Source organism: Python bivittatus, unplaced genomic scaffold, assembly GCF_059951505.1.
Source record: "Python bivittatus isolate LINGU-HERP-01145 unplaced genomic scaffold, Pbiv_v1 ctg000700_np1212, whole genome shotgun sequence".
Classification (NCBI taxonomy): Eukaryota; Metazoa; Chordata; class Lepidosauria; order Squamata; family Pythonidae; genus Python; species Python bivittatus.
In genome coordinates this window covers 49,660,065-49,684,117 of record NW_028277098.1, presented here as the reverse complement: position 1 = coordinate 49,684,117, position 24,053 = coordinate 49,660,065, and the positions used below count along the sequence as shown (strand labels likewise).

At 37.0% G+C, this 24,053-nt stretch overlaps 1 protein-coding gene across 1 annotated transcript in view; it reads right to left on the bottom strand.

Annotated features, from left to right (window-relative positions):
• Positions 1-19,264, bottom strand: part of EIF2B3 (eukaryotic translation initiation factor 2B subunit gamma) — a 109,045-nt gene extending 89,781 nt beyond the window's left edge. The window contains exons 1-5 of the mRNA XM_007420223.3: positions 19,109-19,264; positions 18,455-18,610; positions 13,710-13,849; positions 1,552-1,711; positions 304-415 (exon numbers count right to left, since the gene is read on the bottom strand). Coding sequence (XP_007420285.1) covers positions 304-415; positions 1,552-1,711; positions 13,710-13,849; positions 18,455-18,602 — 560 coding nt within the window. The 5' untranslated portion in view covers positions 18,603-18,610; positions 19,109-19,264. The remainder of the gene's footprint in view (positions 1-303; positions 416-1,551; positions 1,712-13,709; positions 13,850-18,454; positions 18,611-19,108) is intronic.
• Between the last annotated feature and the right edge of the window lie 4,789 nt (positions 19,265-24,053).

The following is a 24,053-nucleotide window of genomic DNA, read 5'->3' as shown; positions in this document are numbered from 1 at the left end:
GTAAAAATTATTTCATTTCATATTACAAATTTATGGTGCATATTATTATGCTATCTAATTAATATTTAAATACCTTGTAAACATACTTGAGAGTAGCCTTGAAAAATGTATATAACTATAAATACTTTTGCATCATTAATACACATCACAAAAATTTAGATTCTAGGGGAAATGGAAAATTTTGAATATATATAGGAACTACCTTTCATCTCCATAATTTTTTTAGTATCCCTACTTGTTTTCTGTATATTTCATAAAACTGGAACTTATTAATTTGGAATCCAGCGAAGTCCAAAAGCTTACTTTTGAAGGATAGATCTCTTAATGACAATTTCTTCATCCAGATCTGCTTCATTGGCCATGAAGAGCAATCTCTTTTCTGAGTCATCTACTCCAATGAAATCACGCTGTTCCACTGAAACAGAAAATCATAATGTAACTATTTTACAATCCTGTTTATCTGTAACCTAATGAGAGTATGGCTAGACACCTGAAACAAAGCATATATAAATGTCAACAAAGTTTGCTCATCAAAGCTGAAAGCATTCCTGAAAATTCTGGCATAGATGTTCCAATCAAGGAGAAACCAAAGAAAGATAAAGAAGCTCCATGAGAGGCCCTTTAGCCACTTGTAGCTATTATTGGTAAGGAATGCAGTACTCTGAAAACGAGGTGAATTTCAGAGGACATGTTTTGCTACTTCACTGCTTTACAATTTGCATTACTGTATTGAATCAGGGACAATGAGGACATCTGGGGACAGCTATTTTGTTCTTCTCACCAAAAATATTATTACTTTTGGCATAGCTAATAACTATTGAGAGACTTATTGTTTCATATAATTATATTAATTAATAGCTAGAATCTTGGACTTATGTAGAAATACAGGGTGAACTTTCCAGAAGAAATTCCAGAATCAAGTAATATTTTCTAAAAGGGACATTGCCAAAGTTAATGAATACAAACAGGAGGACATAAACAGCAGTGTAGTAGCAATTTAATTTAAGAAAGTTATGTTTATTCTACCTAAGCAGAATAGTGATGGAGTGCCACAAACAATAAATGCTTTGAGCATTCTAAGGTTCATAAAGAAAGTCACCATATTAGATATTGTAGGAAGAGAGCTGTGTTAGTCTATGGTAGCCAAAAATCAGAAGGAATCTGATAGATTCTTTTCAGACTAACAAATTTTTATTAAAGAGCTTATCATCTTTTAAGTCATGTACAATTTAATTTGGGGTTCTAATTGTGCATTTTACCTGATGCTATATATCAGGCTGATTCAATATTAATGCTAAGTAACTCAATGTTTTGTGATTAGGAATAGAACTGCTACTAAAATATAACAGAAAAGTGACAGACTCTTATATTGCATGGGTACAACACAGCAATAATTATAATAACTGTATGGTTAAACAGGAATTGGAAGAGAAAGTGAGAAAGCACTTCAGCTTGCAGATTCTGCCACTTGTGAAAACTGTAATATTCTGCAAAAGCTACCAAACCTTGTGATCAGTGGTTCAAATTCCAGAATAAGGCACACCCATTTACCTAGCTTTTTCTTCCCTTTTTGTCCAGGTCCAAGTTCTGTGGGTTCATAGACCTTCTTCATTAACATGGAGAGTGTAGCATCATGAGTTCGGAATAAATCTACTACTTCATGAAGAGCAACATCTGTAATTAGATCACAACTCAGCACCAACACATCTGTCTGTCAAAACATAAAAAGAAAATGTTGTTTCCTTATAAACATATAAACATGAAATATGAAAAAGAGAGGGCAAATACTGCTAAAGCTGTTATCATTCTATATCAATCTTACAACAGCTTTCTTTAATAAAGGCATTTAATCTGCCAGACATGTTATTATATTACATAAAACTTAAACAGTTTATTCATTTAATATTTCTGTTATTAACATAATATTTAGAAAGGGCCAGTTGTACTTCATTTTAATCATCTCCTTGCCATATACAGTGGGGCAAAAAAGTATTTAGTCAGCCACCAATTGTGCAAGTTCTCCCACTTAAAAAGATGAGAGAGGCCTGTAATTTTCATCATAGGTATACCTCAACTACGAGAGACAAAATGGGGGAAAAAATCCAGAAAATCACATTGTCTGATTTTTAAAGAATTTATTTGCAAATCATGGTGGAAAATAAGTATTTGGTCAATATCAAAAGTTCATCTCAATACTTTGTTATATATCCTTTGTTGGCAATGACAGAGGTCAAACGTTTTCTGCAAGTCTTCACAAGGTTTTCACACAGTGTTGCTGGTATTTTGGCCCATTCCTCCATGCAGATCTCCTCTAGAGCAGTGATGTTTTGGGGCTGTCGCTGGGCAACACGGACTTTCAACTCCCTCCAAAGGTTTTCCATGGGGTTGAGATCTGGAGACTGGCTAGGCCACTCCAGGACCTTGAAATGCTTCTTACGAAGCCACTCCTTCGTTGCCCGGGCGGTGTGTTTGGGATCATTGTCATGCTGAAAGACCCAGCCACGTTTCATCTTCAATGCCCTTGCTGATGGAAGGAGGTGTTCACTCAAAATCTCACAATACATGCCCCCATTCATTCTTTCCTTTACACAGATCAGTCGTCCTGGTCTCTTTGCAGAAAAACAGCCCCAAAGCATGATGTTTCCACCCCCATGCGTCACAGTAGGTATGGTGTTCTTTGAATGCAACTCAGCATTCTCTCTCCTCCAAACACGACAAGTTGAGTTTAGACCAAAACGTTCTACTTTGGTTTCATCTGACCATATGACATTCTCCCAATCCTCTTCTGGATCATCCAAATGCTCTCTAGCAAACTTCAGTCAGGCCCGGATATGTACTGGCTTAAGCAGGGGGACACGTCTGGCACTGTAGGATTTGAGTCCCTGGCAGTATAGTGTGTTACTGATGGTAGCCTTTGTTACTTTGGTCCTAGCTCTCTGCAGGTCATTCACTAGGTCCCCCCATGTGGTTCTGGGATTTTTGCTCACCATTCTTGTGATCATTTTGACCCCACGGGGTGAGATCTTGAGTGGAGCCCCAGATCAAGGGAGATTATCAGTGGTCTTGTATGTCTTCCATTTTCTAATTACTGCTCCCACAGTTGATTTCTTCACATCAAGCTGCTTGCCTATTGCAGATTCAGTCTTCCCAGCCTGGTGCAGGTCTACAATTTTGTTTCTGGTGTCCTTCGACAGCTCTTTGGTCTTGGCCATAGTGGAGTTTAGAGTGTGACTCTTTGAGGTTGTGGACAGGTGTCTTTTATACTGATAACAAGGTCAAACAGGTGCCATTACTACAGGTAACAAGTGGAGGACAGAGGAGCCTCTTAAAGAAGTAGTTACAGGTCTGTGAGAGCCAGACATCTTGCTTGTTTGTAGGTGACCAAATACTTATTTTCCACCATGATTTGCAAATAAATTCTTTAAAAATCAGACAATGTGATTTTCTGGATTTTTTTTCTCATTTTGTCTCTCATAGTTGAGGTATACCTATGATGAAAATTACAGGCCTCTCTCATCTTTTTAAGTGGGAGAACTTGCACAATTGGTGGCTGACTAAATACTTTTTTGCCCCACTGTAACTCTGGACTGCAGAATACTAAAAAGGCACACAAGTTCATTATTTCCAACGAGAGTCCTGTAATGGTATGTGGGAAAGACCTTGGGAGGCAGGGCGAAGAGATGCTGCCTAGGGAATGGTCAGACAAGTCCATTATCCACAGCTGGATAGTGGGCAGGACAAGAGGCTCAGAAGGAACCCTCCCTAGTTTCTTGGGCTATAAATGGGATGGAGGGAGAATTATACTTTCAGACTTGCAAGATCCTGTTAATGTAATTTTACAATAAAGTAGAATTAGCTTATCTGGTCATGTTTCCTGTCTGATCTACCTGTTAAAGTTGACAGGCATGACATTTCTCTATCCAATACCATATACCATGGCACTAAATGCAGCAATTAGAAAAGATATTCAGATGCAGTGATGTGTTTATACCTACCAAGATCCCTGTGACACTTTATGGAAGCAAAAGTTGGACTTCGAAGAAGCAGGATAGGAAGAGTATTGATGCTTTTGAACTTTAGTTCAAAAAGAGTATTGATACCATGCCAAGAAAACAAATAGATCATTGAACAAATCAACCCAGAGTTCTCACTCAAGGAACAAATGACTAGGCTCAAATTATGCTATTTCAGACACATTATGTGAAGACCTAGTTCTCTGGAGAAGGCTCTAATGCTGGGAAAGCTGAAAGGAAAGAGAAGAAGAGGGTGACTAGCAGCAAGTTGGGTGGACTCAGTTACAGTGGTGATGGTTGCATCACTGGAAGACCTGAAAGATCAGGTTAGGGACAGATTGTCATAGAAAAAAAATGTATGTGGTTGCTACGAGTCGACACCGACTTGATGGCACATTATCAAAAGTGCAAGAGGTCAGCCATACTGAATTAGTTTATATTTTTCATCCTCTTGCCATTTAATTTCATTCTATGGCTTCTAAGGTCTACCTCAGGAATTCCCAACAGGAACCGTATTATATTTATAAACACCCCAAATCTCCCTTATGCCAATTTACAATATTTAAATTTTACTGACACAAAATTTAAGAATACATCTACTTAGAGATAAGATTAATTCAAACATTGTAAGTGCTATACTGAATTAAAGATTTAGTACTTCTAAAAGATCTCTTATTTTAAAAAGTCACAGGCATTTTTCAAGAGTTTTCAAGAACATTTCAACAAGCAAGGTGGTGAAAATAGAACAGAAGATGAGGGGAAAAAAACACCCAAAACACCTTGCATGGTATCTTTAGATGCTTTCACCTCCTGACACACACAGACACAAATAAACAAACTAACAAACAAATAAACTGGAATACTATAAAGCAAAATTCAGCTTCCATTCCTGTTTTTATTTCCAATAATGCTACTGGGTCCATAAACTTTCTTAGAAAGTAAAAATGGAGGGCTGCTTCAGCCCACAGCTATCTTTGGAACTATGCCCATCTATCCAGAAAAGGGGGAAAAATGGTGAGCAGTAGTGGCAGGGAACATCTTAGAGAGGAAGAAGGAGGCTGATGCAATTGTGTTTTAAGAATGTCTACAAAGCAGGATGTAGCCATCTTGTGAATGGGTCAGCCTGCCCAGGCAAATATTTTCTGAGAGCATCCATGACATGCTTTCAAAAGTCCAAATGTGCACAGTCCAAAAGCCTGGGCTTCCTGCTCCAGCAAATTGAAGTTTATAAACACATATTTCCAACATATAATCTATGGCAGTTTTTGCACTGTTATACCAGGAAAATATCTGCAAGATCTGGGATACTCTCTGTTGATAACAACATCTTGGTTTTCTTTTCTAGGAAATGTATTTCTTAAACATAATAAATGGTAAAAAAAACAAGAGAGACAGAGAAGGAGAAAGCTCTCATTATTCACATTGAGCATGACATAAATATTCTCCACAAACCAGGCATTCAATTTTCTGTCTCTGCATCACTTTTATATTAATATATATCTTACAAGAGCCCTTTGTACATTTGTTGTGTAAATGTAGAACACTGTTCCCTACAGATGTAATTCCATTCCACCCATTAAAAGCCATACTTTAAATTACTTCTCCCTACAGGTTGCTTAGAGAACCTTGTACCTGTGAGAAGGACAGAAATAAGGAACTATAACCAAAGACTTTATGCCATAAAGCAGCCTTCTTCAATCTGGTGTATTAAGCTTCAACTCCGGTAAGTCTTGACAAGGATGGCCAAGGACACATGCAAATGAAGGATTCTAAAGCACCCAAGGTTAAACCACCCAGAGTCACTGGGAATCAGTGGCATATAAATTGAATAAATAATAATAATCGCTGAAACCTGTTCTAAATAAGTAAGTAAAAGTGAGATTGATGTTGGGGCAGCACCTCTTCCTCTATCCCACATAATAAGATGTATACTCTGAAGGGAAGGCAGAAATGATGCATACTAACCAACAAGCTCAAAACACTCAAGTGACAGCCTGGTATTTTCATTTTAGAATTTTATAGCATGTGAATACAGTAAGAAAATAAGGAAAACAATTTCACTACCTCACACAACTTTTCACTTTTCGTTATTCTATCCTGCTTGCACGTACTGCCTTTAGCCTGGAGGGACAGGATGGGACTCCTTCCTGCTCTATAATTCTATATTTTATATAGGGTATAGTTCCTTTTTACAGAGAACTATATTTTTATGAAATTCTAGAATGCCTAAAACACAGGAAAGAAACCTAGATAGATAGTTGGCTTGTAAACTGTTTTTTCAATTCTACTTCAAAACCATTTTTTCTTTTTTAAAAGATTGAAATGAATTACCATGAATACTGTACTAAAAAATGTACAAAAAAGTATTGCTGGGAACAATTTTACAAGGTGATTTGCATCATATAAAAATATTTTTCCCCATATCATATGTGTCATTTTCACAGACACAACATAGCATGTTATGAACAGAGATGATCAACATTTGCCAAAAATTATTCTATCATTATTACCTTTCAAAACCTTTTTAAACAGGTGACTTCATGCTAATTTTTTGTAACGTGCAGTCACTATAAATAAAATAAAAACAATTTATTTCATGTTAAGCTATTACAGAAATGCTGTACTATTCACAATATTTCTTAAACAGAAGCCATTTCAATTCCTCTCTCTTTAGCTTCAGGCAAAATGACTAACCTTTTAATAGAAGGATATGAATAATGCTGCTTCTGAAATGAATAACATCAGCCTGGAAGGATAGAATCGTCATTTTCCTCCTCCTCCTCCTCCTCCTCCTCCTCCTCCTCCCCACCACCACCACCACCACTTACCATAAAATCTTCAAGGAATAATGTAACAGTTTCACTAACTACTGAGTAATAGTATAGGGTTAACTAGGGAGACTAGGACATATCCAGCAGCAGTTAAGGTATAAAACTTGAAAAGTATTTGCAAATAAATTACAAAGGATATCCATTTTTTAACCAACTCATCTGCATACAAAGCTGCTTTTCAAAGATAGTATTTCAGATTATTTCATAGAAAAATGACAAATACAAATTTATCTGCCTACTCTAGAGTAATCCCTCTGAACCAAATAGGGACAAAACAAAAATAAAATTCCACACCAACCAATAATTTGAGTAAATATTCAAATAATTTTTGGTTAACCACACAATAAACCCTTAAAAGTTGTTATGAACTGTATCTGCCAAATTTATTGTGACAACACAACATTTTACTGAAAACTTGGACGACGTTACAGTTTAGTTGCTTTTAAAGACTAGACTGTTCTTTTTCCAATAAGATACCTCCTTCTTCCTGTCAATGATGAAAGCCACTTCAGGCCCACGGGCATGCCTTTATTTTGGACTTGTTAACTCAATCTTGTAATTACTGAGCTACAGTATTTTAATCTGTCATCCTCATAAACTGCCAACAAGGCTTTCATAACTGTGAACAGGCTTCTCGTTTTTAGGATGAACTCTGGCAAAGGCTGAATACAAGACCCCTGAGGAGTGTAAGGGAACAGAACCACCAAATGTCTGGTTGCCATCTGTTCTACCCATTTACTCTTCAATATGTAAATAAACGTCAGAGAGCACAGGGACCAGTGAAACACACGGTTGCTAAGTGAAGCCCAAATTTCTGCCTCTCCTCCTGATGAGCAGAGCAGTGGCCTCAGATACATGCTGAGAGTACACCATGAAAGACTCTTTTGGGATTCAACAGCCTCCCCTTTGAAACACCAACACCCTCATAAATAAAGTTCTTACTGTCTGATGGATGCCCTTTTTCCAGTATGGAACCCCTGAAAGAATAAACTAATGGCTGAATGAAAAATAAACTAGGCAAGCACCCTAGTAGACGCTTCTATTTTCCTTTACTTTCAATGGTTGATGCAGCAGAAAGAGGGGAAAAAAATGGTCTGCATTTTTTAAACCATATAGTGAGAAAATCTAGTTTACCCTCATTATAACCCAGTGATTGAAAGGAAACTATCTTACATACATCCACTTGCTAAAAGGGCATGGTCATCTTAGTTAATTTCATGCAAAAGTGATTTTACGCAAATGCAAAAATACAGTAGTAAAACAATTATGAAATATATAAGCAGAACCATAGCTGGTCTCCTAGGGAACCATTTTTTAAGTGGATAAGAGCAACTCCAAAGAGGACATTAAAGCGGTTTATTAAATTATTAATGTTTGAATATTTTTTTTCTTTCATAATATCAGAATATGGGGTTATCCAGTTAAACTGGATATCAGAGCAAATCAAAGGAAATATTTCTTTATATAACATAAAACAATATGTTTCAAAAAATGGTAACAAACCAAGGGCGCTTTGGGGCGTGATTTTTGTTGTGTAAAGATAGTCTGATTCATGGTTTTTAAAAGGGGTTCACGCATCTTTTCCATTTACAGTCCTCCTGTGTTTTTCCTAGCATTCCAGCTTCTGCTTGAAGACCTCCAGCAAGGCAGAACCTCTTCCCAATTATTTGTTTCTATTGTTACCTATTTATGTATTTCATACATAGTTTCAGTAAGTCCCATCCATCCACCCCATCTCTCTGGAAACTATCTATATAATCTAGGTATCTTCTATCCCAAGTCAGGTCAGATCAATAGATCCCTAAGGCTAAACACCTGAAACATGCTGTTCCCATTCCCAGTATCTGTTTCACCCCAGACATTAGCATGTAGGATTCATTCCAGTTTTACAATGGTTAAGGCAAGACATAAAAAATTCAGCTGCACTCTAGTTGGTTTGTTTATCCTATTCACTCTCTGTTTTTAAACCGCACCAGAAACTTTGGCTATACTGTATAAATCCAACAGACTGTATATTAGTTTGAACTAGGAAACCACAAATATATAGCTTTTGTGCCTACCACCAATTTCAAAGTTTAGCAGTATCATCTCTGTGTATGCACGTGTATGCCTTCAAGTTAGTTTTGATTCCTGGCGACTGCCTGGACAAGTCCCTGCAGTTTTCTTCGCAACATTTTTCAGAAGTGGTTTGCCATTTTCACCTTCCTAGGGCTGAGGAAGGGTGACTGGCCCAATGTCACCCAGCTGGCTTTGTGCCTGAGGCAGGATTAGAACTCACCGTCTCCCAGTTTCTAGCCTGGTGCTTTAATCACTACACCAAACTGGCTCTCTTAACAGTATCATTTACAGATATTATATAGAGACGTATCTTTCTTTCTTTCTCATCCTTCTATTTGAATAAAACATCCAAGATTGTTGGTATCATAATTCAAAAATCTGACACTGGGTTTAAAAATGGTTATTTATTTTTACCTCACCTTACCAACAACTGGATGGGACACACCTTCGCTATCGTCAGAGTATCTTTCCCCTAATTAATAAATTATAGATGGAGAAGAGTGAAAGAGTGCCAAGGCAGTTTTGAAAGATGTTCAAAATTTCTATAAGTAAAGTAAGCATTCAAATTAAGCTTTCCTTTTCGTGAACTATGTCATTCAACAAAAATGCCAATGCTCTGAAGTTACATAACAATATTAATATGATCTAACAGATTACAAGTGGGAATCTAGACCTACAGTATGTACACATTCTAAAGTCGTGGACAGAACAAAAATATAACAATTTCATTTCTTCTGTTAGAATCTTGGTAAATAATTCCAGTTATTACATACTATTAAATCACAGCTCAGGAATAAAGGCTCAAGCTTCTTATATAGAGAAGACTGATAAGAACTAAAACTGGATATGAAAGAACTAGCTAATTCAAGAGCTTTCTCGTGCTACTCCTAAAAACTATATATCAATTTCATATATACTGATACCAATATCAGTATATATACTGATATATACTGATACTGTGTCACACAATTGCCATACAGAATTAGGGGAGCTGAAGTCCAAATTATTTTGAAGTCATTTTGAAGTCATCTCTGCTGGTGAAGGTTTGTCTAGACTCACTTGAAAATGTTTAAATAAATTCAGTATGGTCTCACTGAATTGATGAGATTTATTTAGCTTATTATATTACTCAAAATGATCAGTGCCAAGACACATTTTTTCTGGAGCTCAACTTCAATCAAATGCCTTATTTTATCAGTTTCTGCTATTTAGGAGACTCAAATCTTGCCAACTTGGTTCTAATTTTATGATCTTTTAAAAGAAAAAATAGCCTCCATTTCTCTCCGAAACCCTAACGGTCTACACCAATAAAATATCCATTCTACAGAAAGGATAGTAGCAACCTAATTCTCAAAGTAAGTATCACATATACAGTATATGTGCCAATTCTAAGGAGCTTTAAGGAAAGCTTTGAAAAATACACCCACAGGAGAGGCAATCCTTCTTCCCTTCTACAGCAGATGCAAAAGTGGTAACTGCAAGACTAATTCTGTTTTGAAGAAGCACAATCAGTACTTAGATGACTCTATAAACCATTCCATTCCAAAATCTTCAAAGGACACACTGCACTATTTTATAAGATGAGCCTTACAGATGAGTTAGCTCCTCTACATGTTTTTCATCCTCTTCCAGAACTAAAGGAACAGAAAATATACACAGTGACCATCAGCAAGATGAGCAACTACGTACTTCCCTACCACATATGTGCTAGAAATATATTTATTGCTTTAGCCCATAGAGGAAAACTGTTTTATGCAAGAAAACTGGATTAACATAACCTTAACTGAACTTGACTTCCATATTCCCTACAGTGGTCCTCCCTGTAACCATTCCTTTTTCCTAATAAGGTGTGGCTTTACAAGAGAACTTCAGAATGAATTCATATCAAGGATGAGCAAAATAATATTGTATCTTATAATAGAGAGCAAACACATCAAGGATGAGCAAAATACTATTGTATCTTATAACAGAGAGCAAACACTACTCCCTTCTAGCACTGAAGGTATTACCTGGTTGGGTAACAAAATGTCTGCAAGAAAACAACCAAGCTCAGAGAACACCAAGGACTCCATAATATAAGATCTTCTGGGTTTTGCTTCTGGATACAGATTATGTATTATTACCTAAGGATTTTCACATTTTTCCATTATGAGACACAGACCTTACCAAAACTCCCATGATTTTGTATTATTTATTCCATTGCCAATCCCTTGAATTCTATTATTATTTTTGTTGTACAATGTGTTAATATCATATACAAAGTATAGTAGTCTCTGTGGTGTTGTTAAGAAAGGTGAGTGAGGCAAAGCACTTGTTATTTTCATTTTAGAAATATACACTGTGCTTCAAAGTACAAAGAGCATAAGTTCAGCCTCAGTAAAAGAAGTCTGGTAAAATGCTTTAAGAAATGAAATGCTCTGTTTATTTATTTCAAAATTAACTCATAAGCAAAGGAGTAAAATGTCCCATTTGTCTCTTTGCACATATTTCATGGTTGTTGTTTTTAAATCCACCAACAGTCCAAAAACATCTCTATTAAAAGTTTGATTTTTCCATGGTCACCAAACTCTTCTCAACTGTACCAGAAGCTCAGATTCCACCTCCTAGCCATTACAGTGAGCTTTCTTATGTCATGTATTTGGAAAGGAGGTGTTTCAGCAGAGGAAGTGAAGCGCTAAACTTGTCTGTCCAAAACTACATGGATCACTGACCCTCAGCAGCATACAGACCACTGCTGTGACATCACACTTTCCACAATATGGCTCCAAAAGATGTACCCAGCATGCAAATCTGGATTGTTTAGCTGTTCCAAGAAATTATTGCTTTTTTCACTGTTTGTGGAAGGATCGTGAGTACATTTTTTGTAACTTTCATTCTGAAGGAATCAGGAAACACCAGGTAGACTACCAATCACTAATTCATAGCCAAAGTCCTATCAAAAGAGTATCTAACTGCACAGTTTAGTCAGGGATTCCATTAAAACAAGTGAACATTCATTAGTGGAGGAAAATGTATATTTTTCCACTGTTATACTGCTGGAACACTATATTTTCATAGTTGGTTAGAATATAGTTACTAACATAAATTGGAGAAGAGCTTAACAGGATGAGAAAAAAAACCTGTCAGCTCTCATCTTCATATTTCAAACCAACATAACATTATCTATGTACATGCCAGCAAAAATGGTTGGTCTTCTTACCAAGGCAGTACAGTTTTGGACCATATCTGTGGTTCTATATGTCTCTGGCTCATACTGAATACAGCAAGAGCCCTTCCCATCATTACTCTTAATTGCATAGGGCTTTTCCTTGTAATTTTATAAAGAAGTGAGAGTGTGTAGGAAGTGCTGACGGTAGGTTTCCTTCTCATGCCAAAATTGCTTCTACTCCCAGGAGGAGCAATAATAGCATGGGAAGCAGCTATGCCATCGGCTCTTCCCGCATAACCTGAGTCTACAGATACTGCTGCCAAACCTCAGGAAACAGATGAAACCTTGCCCAAGTTCACACATTGCTTTCTGCCAGGAAACAAAATATTGCGATGAGCTGGATGCAATGCCACCGAAACAGAAAAGAAGACATTTTCCCCTTATTAAAGAATTCCACAGATTTATACATAATGAAAAGTCAAATATCACCGTTAATTTTATGAAACCAGTTCTGTTTACAGTAGCAGTGGTAATAAGGTTCAGTTTTACCACACCGAAAATGGATACACAGCTCAGATTAAAAACTTATTGCTTGTATATCGGATACAACAATTGGATCGTTTCGTGACCTAAGGTGATGACTGATTTCTCAATTTTATTTCATTGCTGTTTGATGTTAGTTATGTAGATTTCAAATTAATCAAATTATTGATATGCTTTATGAATCCTTAAACTAAATTTTATATGAACTGATTAAATTAAAATTTTAATTCAGTATCCAAATTATTTATATTGGATTAAGATAGCTCAGAAAATATTGAATATTAAATATTAACATTAAAAACATGTAATCATAAGAAAAGTGAAAAAACAACAATCTAGGCCTGAAACATTCTAATTAAATTTGGTTTAATTTACAGTAAATTAAACCAAAATACAGTAAAATACAGGTGCACTTCAGTGAACCTGTAAACACAATATTGTTTCACTGGCACTCTCTATAATGAAAAATTGTGTGGATAAGATTTAGAATATATAAAGAGTCAATTTTTTTGTTCCTGTGCTTCAGTCCTATATCAGATCTCACTGAAAGTGTACAGATATGTAGTACTGTATAACCTAGGTCTTAGAGGAAACTTAGGATCCATAATGAATTTATATTACTATATTTTGGACTAACATTAATTTCTAAATAGATATATTAATATGTTTTTTTAAAAATTATTTAGCTAATGGATTTCTCTCTTATACTTTCTCAAAGGTATGGCACACATGATGCTACTGTTCATTGGTTGGCTTAATTTGTTAATCTTGTCCCTAAAACTGAATTGGAAACAGCAGCAAATCAGAATCCGGAAACATGAGCATGCCTTGCAAGATCTGAACATTTGCTAAGATGATGATTTATTACCTGATAGTACTATGTGTAAGTTCGGTTTCAGAGTAGTCAGTGGAAATGACAATGGAAATTTATAAACAATGCTGGTATTTGTATACATTTATATTTTTAACACAAAGATGCTCCAAATATTTAGATGTTTTAAAAGTTTAATTTCCTTAACACTTATCTGATCTGTTGAATTCTTTTTACACATATACACATTACTCATACTATATTACAATCATTTAAAAATGATTTTTAAGAATATTTAGTATTACCTTTATTTTCTCATGAATATGCCGTAATGAGTCTGCAGTTCCCATATCTGCATCATCAGCAATACATACAATATCCAGCTTCAGTTTTGTCTCTAAGTTTAGCACTTTCTGAACGTCTTTTGTTGTAACAACAATGGCTTCTAAAGAAAAAGTGAATAAATCTATGAAATAGTTTGCATTCTTTAAAATAGACGCATTTAATTTTGAATAGTTTAAATGTAAACTTTTAAATGTAAATGTAAAGTTTACATGTAAATGTTAAATAGTTTAGATTTTTTAAAACTCTCACAACTTTTAAAGAGCCCTTACAAATTACAAATAATTTGATCAAGTTCTTCAAGGTTCCAGAAATCTCATTATATACCATATTACTGACCAAAAAAGAAAGGTAGTATCATTCCTGCAGAACAATATTTTATACTATTTTAATTATGTAATTTTGTTTTTGTAACGGAGAACCCATAAGCAAAACATAAAATACTAAATCTGAAAGAGTATTAGGTAAACTGTCACTATTATATTCCATGTATTTAACAACACAGCTAGATACTAATAAAGATATACCATACAACCTCAATTTAATGGAAAACCTGGGAGGAAGGAGCTTCTATTAAACTTAAATGTCTATTAAATCTAAAAACAAGTAATTTCTAACAATATATAATTTGTAGCAATTTACATCATTTGTGTAGTAGTATCATTACACAACTGATATACATTTATGCAAATAACATAAATTTAAATACCTCATCTAGACTTCTTTGGATGTAATCTACTTGTCCTTTATTTCAGGAGATTGTCTAGATGGAAATTTTGTCTGCTGAATTCAAATTTCATTAAATCAGGGTCTTGTAAAGCACATATGAACCTTCTCATGTAAAATTCTAAAGAGTATGGAATACTAAATTATCTGATTTATCCAAGAGTTCTAGAAGAAACCTCACATGTAAAATTATATATCCCTAAAATCAGCAATTGTAGACAGACAATGTAACACCAACTTTTAAAAGAATTTAGGAGGAACTTACGAAATTACAGGCTTTTCAGGATAACATTTGTTCCTGGTATATTTGTGGGTGGGGAATTCTGGGAGTTAATTCCACACGTCTTAACATTGCCAAGTTGAGAAACATTGTTTTAGAGAGTCCCAATGTGGATGTAGATAGTAGTAAATTCATATACACTGTTTATTTGGATACTCAAAATATATTGGATAAGTTCCTCATCATTTTTCTGAATAAACTAACAGTAATGGGATAAGAGTAGAGGTCTCTTTATTCATTTGTAACTGTTTGATGAACAGAGACCTTAGATTAGGAATAAATGGTCAGCTTTCACAATAGCTGAAACTAAACAATGGGACACCCAGGGAACTGCATTGAGACCACTGCTGTTTAAATTTGTGTTTATAAATGATCTAGAACAAAGACTGGCATAGTAATCTCCAGATGTTTTGAACTCCCACAGTTCCTGCCATTAATCATGGTGTATAGGACTAATCAAAACATCTGATCTGCATTGGAATTATATCCAAAAGGAGTTTTGGATCAAGAGAAGAGCTAGGCAAATCCATTCATAATGGAAATACCTCACAATCAGATTTTTTTTTTAAGGTTAGAATCATTTCATTGAGTGTGGAATGCATTGCCAGCAATATTTTAAGTTCAAGCTCAAGGTCTAGTTCTTTTGGGCAATAAGAGGGAAACTTCTGTTCAGGTAGTGTATACTTCCTAGGAAATAACTCATTATTTTCTTAACAGAATTTTATTCTGAATGGGGATGGATTGGACAGTTTTGCAAGTGGTTTCTCATTAAGTCAGTTTTCTCTTCCAATCTGTCTAGGACCAAGTAGAGAAATTCTTCTGCATTTTTTTTCCACCATTCTTGCTGAATTTAATGAAAAAATTTTGAAGTTATTTCAAAGAAAAAAATAATTTCAGAAAAATTCTTATGGCTGGAGTTTGGTGTGTTGGAGGTTGAAATCTTTTGTTTATGAGTATGAGCGTTCTTGAAATGGGAATCTGACTTGTGCAATGCTTAGTAAACAGGTTTTATAACTAACAGAAAAGAGATTTATTTCTGGGAAGTGCATTATAGGGATAAGCAAAGTCTAGCATCTAGTTAACTACATCTTGCCAGTAGCAAGTGCCTTAAACTTGTGGACCTGGGAAGAAAGGCAAAAGGTAATTATTTCAGATTAGCCACCTGTTAGACAAAGAGCAGGCAAAGTAAAAAGCAGTGTGCTAACACTGTAAATTAAACTACATTTTAATAGAACTCTAATGTATTTGGGAAATTAGCCTAAAATGTTGCTCTAATTTCCTTTGAAGAGGGAATGCAAAAAGCACAGTTAGTTAACTCAAAGAAAACAGGACCTTTTAGCAGTGAAGGCCTTTGTAAATACAGTATTATTCTATTCTTTGTGGCCAGAAGTCATTTACTATTTCTCTCTTTATCCTTTGTCCAATAAAAATACATATTAAACACCAACATTGGAAATGGTCAGTAATTGTATCTCAGAAAATTTAGTTCCACTAATAACTAGAGTGCAACTAGGTTAGTTTCTATACAGAAGATGCAAGAAATAAGCATAAATAAACAAATAAACACAATAAACATTTCTTGACACATTAGCTTTGAAATTAATTATTTTCAAGAATGGTCTGCCTTCTGCCATCCAAACAGCTGCATCTACTGTTGCAAGGACAAAGCCATACACTAAACTGGAGCAATTCTATGACAACGGTATGCATGGCTCATTCTCTATGCTAGCCTCAAAATTGTACTGAAGACCCTCTTATGAAGCCTCCACAATACAACCTGAAGAATACTTCCTATTACTGGGGGATAAGAAAAAGTAGCGCATCTACCCCAGCTCCTGCTTTGACATTGCATAAAATACGGATTTCTTGGCTTACAGAAGAGATATAACCTGTAAGAAACCATCCCGGTGCTTATTTATAATCCTATTTACCAACTTTCTTTTAAAGCTTTACTAACGACGTAATACTTAAAACACAGCAACCATGAATAAGAATCTATTAGCTTCAGAATGTGTAACAAAGAACCATCCTAGAACGGTAATGATGTATTGGAAAAAAAACATCTAACACAGCTGTTTTAACTACAGTTTAAGTTCCATGATCACTGACCAATCAGATATTCTTTCCCTACTTGGAGCCAAAAGGACTAGTATGATGCCATATTTAGGTTCCAGTTACATTATTTTCAGTTCTAGCCATAGCAACTGATCATTATTCATAAAACTTCTATTCTGCCACTATTCACAACACATTTAAAATGCTAGGCCATAAGGAAAAGGATCCTGGGGTCTCTACAGCATCCCTGAACCTCATGACTAATAATCAGGTGAGAATAAATACATTTAAAATGAAAATAATTTACATTAAAACTTCTGTAGTTCAGATCTATTCTTAGAAGACTATAAATGCAGATAAAGAAATAATACTTCACTGAAAGAAACAGTTAATTACAAACTAGTTATGAACATAGGTGACACAAGTAAAAGTATTAGACAATTATTGGTTTTATACATTGGGCTAAGCCAAGAATTTTTAAAACATTATTTGCTGAACATGTCATGGTAGTCTGATTCACACATAACATTAGCCACAATAGGTGAGTTTACTCAACCCAGTAAGCCAAAAAGAAAACACACACACAAACACACAAATGCTTATTGCTGTGTGCAAGCTGATCTAAAATCTCTATAGATTGTATTACAATACATGTGAGGTCTCCTGACTGACTGAGCTGCAGAGTAGACAGCAATACAGAATTGGAGAGGTAGACTTACATTCAGACCTAATTATACAACTATATGACATGCTTTTTCCTGTGATTGTACCATTTTCCTACACAATTCCAGGGAAAGGTAAGTTTCTTTAAGCAATTATAGACAGGTGCTATATTTGTGCATTCTCCCAAGGACCCATTTTGCCTTGAAATCTGAAGTACTGCATTACCCTACTAAATATCCATTACAAACCATACCCACTTAACCCAGGCTAATTATAGTAAAAGCAACTGAAATATTTAAAATCACTTGCTTAATGTTATATATACAGCAATGAAAATTCTGGATGAAAAATATATCAGTGAGTAGAATACTTGGAGAAAATTAGTAAAATCCTCCAAATTGTGACTCTACAGGTTGTACATTATTCTCACATAAAGCTGGGGAAGGAAAGGGTGATTTACATTGCCGTTACAAATATGGCATCAATGCGCATTTCCTCACATGCTCTCTCTCTCTCACACACATACACACACGCACAACACACACGCAATTTTCTTCTTGGAAGCTCTGCACAGATCTTCCAAAACTACATTTGTATTCTTTCAGTTACAAAAAAGAATTTGGGGATTTGGCCCCAGAGCATTTAAAATGAAAAATGTGCTATTTTCTTTATTCACACCAAATGCCCAGAAGAAAAAAAGATAAGAAAAATTATCATGTGTGCATTCTTTATATAGAGTGATTATATATAAATGTTTACTTAAAATTTGAGATGATCACAATCATATAATTTCCTTCTTCTAAGTCATGTTAAAAGTCAAATGTGACATTCTGAATTAACTGAACTTCCAGCTATGATGCCAAATTCCCTGGATTTATTGACATGGCTCATTCCCAGTACTGCTGCAAACAATGTACTGTGTACTATGGCTTTTCTCTGTATCATTTTTCAATAGTGCAAAACATCAGATTCAAGGCTGCTCACCTTCAAAACCAACTTGTTCTAGCAGATTGAGTGGGTACCATATCAAGGGTTTATTACCAATAGGAAGAAGAGCTTTAGGGATATTTGAGGTCAGATCCATCATGCGGGATCCACCACCTACAGCCATCACCACAGCTTGGAACTCCATACCAAAATCTGAAAAAAATGAAATAATCCAAAAATTCAACCAATAAGCAGACAGCTCATGCTCCTTGCGTTTTAATGTTGAAACGTTTTTGTTAAGCAGCAGGAGACCTGGTCACTTTGATCTGACAAGAGATACTCTTCTCGTGCTCATAGACTTTATTACCTCGTTTTTCTTTCAGTTTATTCTAGACCAATCTATTCTGTTCCTAAGCCTTAGGACTGCCAGGCCTAAAAACACGGCAAGTAGAAAAAATATGATCCACATGAAGGAACTCCCGTATTAAAAACTCTGTTGGAAGAGCCAGGAGACTTCAATTTTATGCCTTACAAGCAAATGGGGTGGTGTTCTGAATCCTGTAGCAACTTTAACCCCCTCCCCTTATTAAGATGCGAATCTAAAGATGCTCTTCTTTATCCTCCTGTCACAACGAAAATAAATAATAACTGGCAGGCTACGCGGGAGGAGGATGGGCTCCGCTTCCTAACGTCCCACCAGCGCTTTGGTACCTGAAGCCTAAAGGCTGCTGGTTTCACCGTGACAAGGAGGAACCAATGGCAATAGCTTCGCTTCCCCTCCGGTGCACTTCCACGTCTGCGCCGCCAACAAAACGTGCACACGCTTACCGGACCGTGTTTACTCGCGGAGCGAATCGATGAACAGCCCTAACGAAGAACACCGAATAACCAATCTTCTTGTCACTGGTAGGGAAAACAAGCAAGATAAAAGAATTCCGAGCTATCGATTCCCCTGTAACAGGAGCCTTAAAAAGAGCTCAGAGATATCGATCTCCCCATTCCCTTTGGAAGCGTATTGAGATAAGGGGGCGCGCGTAGGAGGTTGCTGATTTCCTATTTTTCTGAAGGGCATCATTCGTTCACGGTGAAAAAGTATTCTGTAATTTACGAAGTATGACGTCAATGATCAGGGTGCTATTAGGGTTAAGGAACAAAAATGGTGATACGCACTGAGAAAATTAATGCATCGTAAGGGGATGTTAAATAGTACAGTACTGTAAAGATTTACACGTTAGTATTGTCTGATTTGGACTGATTGAAAGCTTATTGTGGAGTGCACACTATGGACTTTTCCCCTCTGTTGAGTTGAGGCGCTGACCTATCTAGCGGAAAACTATAGCAGCTTGAAATGTTTTATCCCCAGTGGAAATCCCACACTGCCTCTGTTCCTCTGTTTCAACTCAGTGTAGTCACCTCACTGCTGTCCAAGGTAATGGGTGACAAATCCTAATGGATTTTATATACCTTGAGGCTACCCTAGGACTGGGTCAGAACGAGGGAAATTATACACAGCGAAAGATAACCTGCCTGTCTCATTCATGGACTGGAGATGAAATGAAGTCAGCATCATGGGGACATGGTAGAAACAAAAAGGTGTTGCCAGGACAGGTTTGTAGCTTCATTGGCTGTACCTGTTAGACAGCAACCTACCAGTGCCAGTGGAGAAAAAATGTTAAAAAGGCAAATTCTATTTTTGTAATCATTGGGAAACAAAATAGAATTGCCAACATAATACTGTTACATAAATCTATAGTGAAACCATATCCGGAGTGTTAAACTATGTAAAGCTCTGATCACTACACCTTAAAAAACTAGAAAAGATGCAGAAAGAAAAAAATATGTGAGTGGTATAGCACCTCCCCTATGAAGAAAGACTATAGCAATTGGGCTCTTTAGCCTGGAATGGAGGGTAAAGGGAGATGTAACAGAAATTATAAAATCATGCATGGCAAAGATAATGTTGGAACTTAAGGTTTGAAACTAATTGCAGGCAGGCCCAAGTGCATCAACCTGAACTTGGGGCAGTGTGCGTGGCATGTTGTCAGGAAGAAAAGAGTCTATTGACACAGTTAGCAATGCAGGGTGCTCAATTCTGTATTACCTGAGCTAGCTGGGGAAGATAAGGGACAGACCTCCCCCAGTTTTGGACAACCAGTGTCAATTGCCCAGTGTTACATTCTTGTCCACCAACAGCATCCTGATTGATAGGATGCTGTTTTCTATGGGAGGCAATTGGTGACATTATCTCATTCATACCTGAATGATGACTTGGTGAAGCAACCCATCTTCTCTGAGATAAACTTATTTTTGATGGAATTCCCCAAATGGCTGAGGGCTAGCCATATACCAGACTTTCCAGATTGCTGGCAGCAATCTCCCAAATGCTGTTTATGTGTCCAATAGTGAAGGCAACTGCTGCCTCTAAGACATCAACTCACCTGTGTCATGCTGTGAGCCAGTCATTTGGTCAGTGGAGCAAGTAATACTGGGATGAGTCCCTAGCTCAGGTCACTTGAGAAAGGCTTACTGGGTAAGAACCATATGGTTCACCTAACTATCCCTTTCAGTCTCTCTGAGCAACCATTGAACAAGGCTCATACAGGAAGAAGCTCCACATGGATTTATCTAGTCCCTGCACCATCAGAATTGCAGTGAGATTCATCTCCCATCCCTCCTATGGTTCCTCAACTTTCCTCAGTTTGATTCCCATGACTCATCTATCTTCAAGAATGACCAACAATGAAGTTGCTGAGCCTCAATACCTGATCCTACTGGATCAAAGACAAGCATAGAGGTGATATCTAGCAGCAGACCACCCACTCAGGTACTAATCACCATCAGTATTATTATCTTTTCTTTCCCCCAAAGTTCTATGCTGATGGTTTGCTTTGGTTCAGTTGGCTCTTCTGGAATCTTTAACTTTGCACTGGCACTACCCCAGACAGACCCAGTGCGTAATCTGGGGGTCCTCCTAGCCTCACGGCTCCTGCTTGAAGAGCAGGTGGCAGCCGTGGCTGGGAGGGCCTTTGCACAGCTTTGGATTGTGCATCAGTTACGCCTTTTCCTGGATCAGGATGCCCTTCGAACAGTCACTCATGCCCTTATTATCTCCCAGATAGACTACTGCAATGCGCTCTACATGGGGCTACCCTTGAAGACTATCCAGAAGCTACAGCTGGTCCAGAATGCGGCTGCGCAGGCTATTTTTGGAGACCCAAGAAGGGCCCATGTAACACCGTTGCTCCGCGAGCTGCATTGGGTACCAGTTTGCTTCCGGGTCCAATTCAAGGTGTTGGTTATTACCTTTAAAGCCCTACATGGCATGGGACCAGGTTACCTAAGGGACCGCCTCTCCCCTATGTCTTCAACCCATCCCACCCGATCACACAGAGAGGCCATGCTTCGGACCCCCTCAGTAAAAGAATTCCATCTAGCAGGGTCCAGAAGGCAGGCCTTCTCTGCGGTAGCCCCTGCTCTTTGGAACATTCTGCCCCCAGAGGTGCGATTGGTCCCCTCTCTCCTGGCCTTCCGAAGGGCCTTGAAGACCTGGTTCTGCCACTTGGCCTGGGGTGGGGAGGGAATACTTCAAGCAGGGGAATGGCTAGCCCCATAGTGGCCAGCTCTCCACAGCCTGATTTGCCATCTGCTTGGATCTTCCTTTCTTTAGTATTGTTTTAAATTTTGGATGTTTTATGTGTTTTAGATGTATTTATAGTTTTAATGTTTTTTGTAAGTCGCCCAGAGTCCCCTATTGTGGGGGAGATGGGCGGCGGAGAAATCCAATAAAATAAATAAATAAATAAACTTTGGTGTCATTGATTCATCCTTGCATTCTGTGCATTACATTTTTTTATCCCTATTGTTTGTACAGATTTCGCAGTGCATTTCAAATCCAAAAAAGTCAAAGTTGGTTGGCCTGCTAAGCAGAGGAGAGACAGGTGGGGAATGTGCATACTGTTTATGCTTTTTCGTAATGTTGATGCAGTTCATGAGTCATTTTCCTGCAAAGGCATGTCTGCACTTGTGTTTTGACCTGTATGCTGCAGTTCTCCTGTCCTTTTAGCACTTCAAGTGTAAAAAGAAGAGTTATTTTGCTGAGCAAGATGTGTGCATCCCTCATGATAATTCTTTTGTTCTGTGCACTATTGATGTCAATGTAATTTACATTTAGGATATAAAAGCTGGCAGCCAGGAAGGGAGGCGTATTTGTGTGGTGTGAGGCTTCTCTTCTGGGGAGCAGCACTTCCTGTCACTAATGCTCATGCTGCCAGATAGGAACCACAACATATCTTATTTTGGTTTTTGGCAGCCAGCTGTGAAAAAAATGGGTACATTTCAGGTAAACCTTTAAATACAAGAATGAACAGACTTATTCTTGACTGTCTGCAAGATTAGGTTTAGGCATAGATTTATAAGAAAAGGTTTATTTTAAAACCTTTTTAAAGTAATCCCTTAAATGGGACCAGCTAAAATTAATTTAATTTTTTTCTGTCAGGATATCCTCCTGCCCTGAAGAAGTAGTTTAATGAAAGGTTTGTGTCTTATGTGAGAGATCAAACACAGAGCCAGCGTCTTTCTGCTTACATTCCTTGCAGTGAAAATACCTATACCCCAGGGGCAAATGATTGCTCTAGATTCAAGGAGTTACCAGATCTGCACTGCAAAGATACAGATGACCCCTAGATGGCAGCAGAGAGCTCTCTGTAACATTTTGTTGCTATCTAGTGGTTGTCCAGTTTTTTGCAGCTCTTCGGGATCCCAATGAAACTGCTCTAGGTTTTCTTTCTGCTGACAGTGGAGCCACTACATTAATTCAGATTTTTTTCTGCCCAGAGGTACCCATGGGGTTTGGTAAAAAAAAACCAATATGGTGGTAATGATGGTGCCTGTTTTTTGTGTTGCAAGCTTCTATTGTACTGTTGTGGCCACCATCTTGACTTTTTACCAAAATTTGCAGACACCTCTGTTTCTACAAAACCAGGACTGGCTTGAAATGAGTCAATTGACTTCTGGAATGTGATGCTTTGTTTCAAGTTACAGACAGAACTCGTTTTCTGTTTCATGCACACCCATGATGATGAGAGGACATTTGAGAGTGCAAAGGAAAAGAGCCAAAAACAGAGAAACAGGAATACTGTTCAGAATTTATTTGGCAGGGTTAAGTATGGCAGTTGGAATTAATTCAGTGTTACTTTTTTTTGCACTTTAGTGTTCTTGCCAGGAGAGGCTAAAGATACTGTACAATATTTTAAGATTGATATTTGAAGGTGGAACTAATTTTGAGGGGCAACATCCCATTCTGGAAAACTGTGGGTTATAAAATGTATGGTTTTGCAGGGATTAATATAGCCTGTTTCAGTACTATAAATCAGGGCACTCTATATTCAACAATAGTTTAAACCAAGACTTCTTATTGCTGATTAGTTTCCATATAAGAATGCTGAATGCCAGTGTATACTCTGTTATAATTATTTAGATTATACAAAATTCATAGTAGGAAAATCTAGCTATATTGTATGATCCCAAAAATGGGAAAGCTGTTTTGTTTTATTTCTGTTGAAAGAGTTGAAAGTTTCAAACAAAAAGTCCACATGCCTGCAGATATGCTTTCCGGTAGCATAAAACCTGTATTTACTGTTGCTTTGCCAACTTTAAA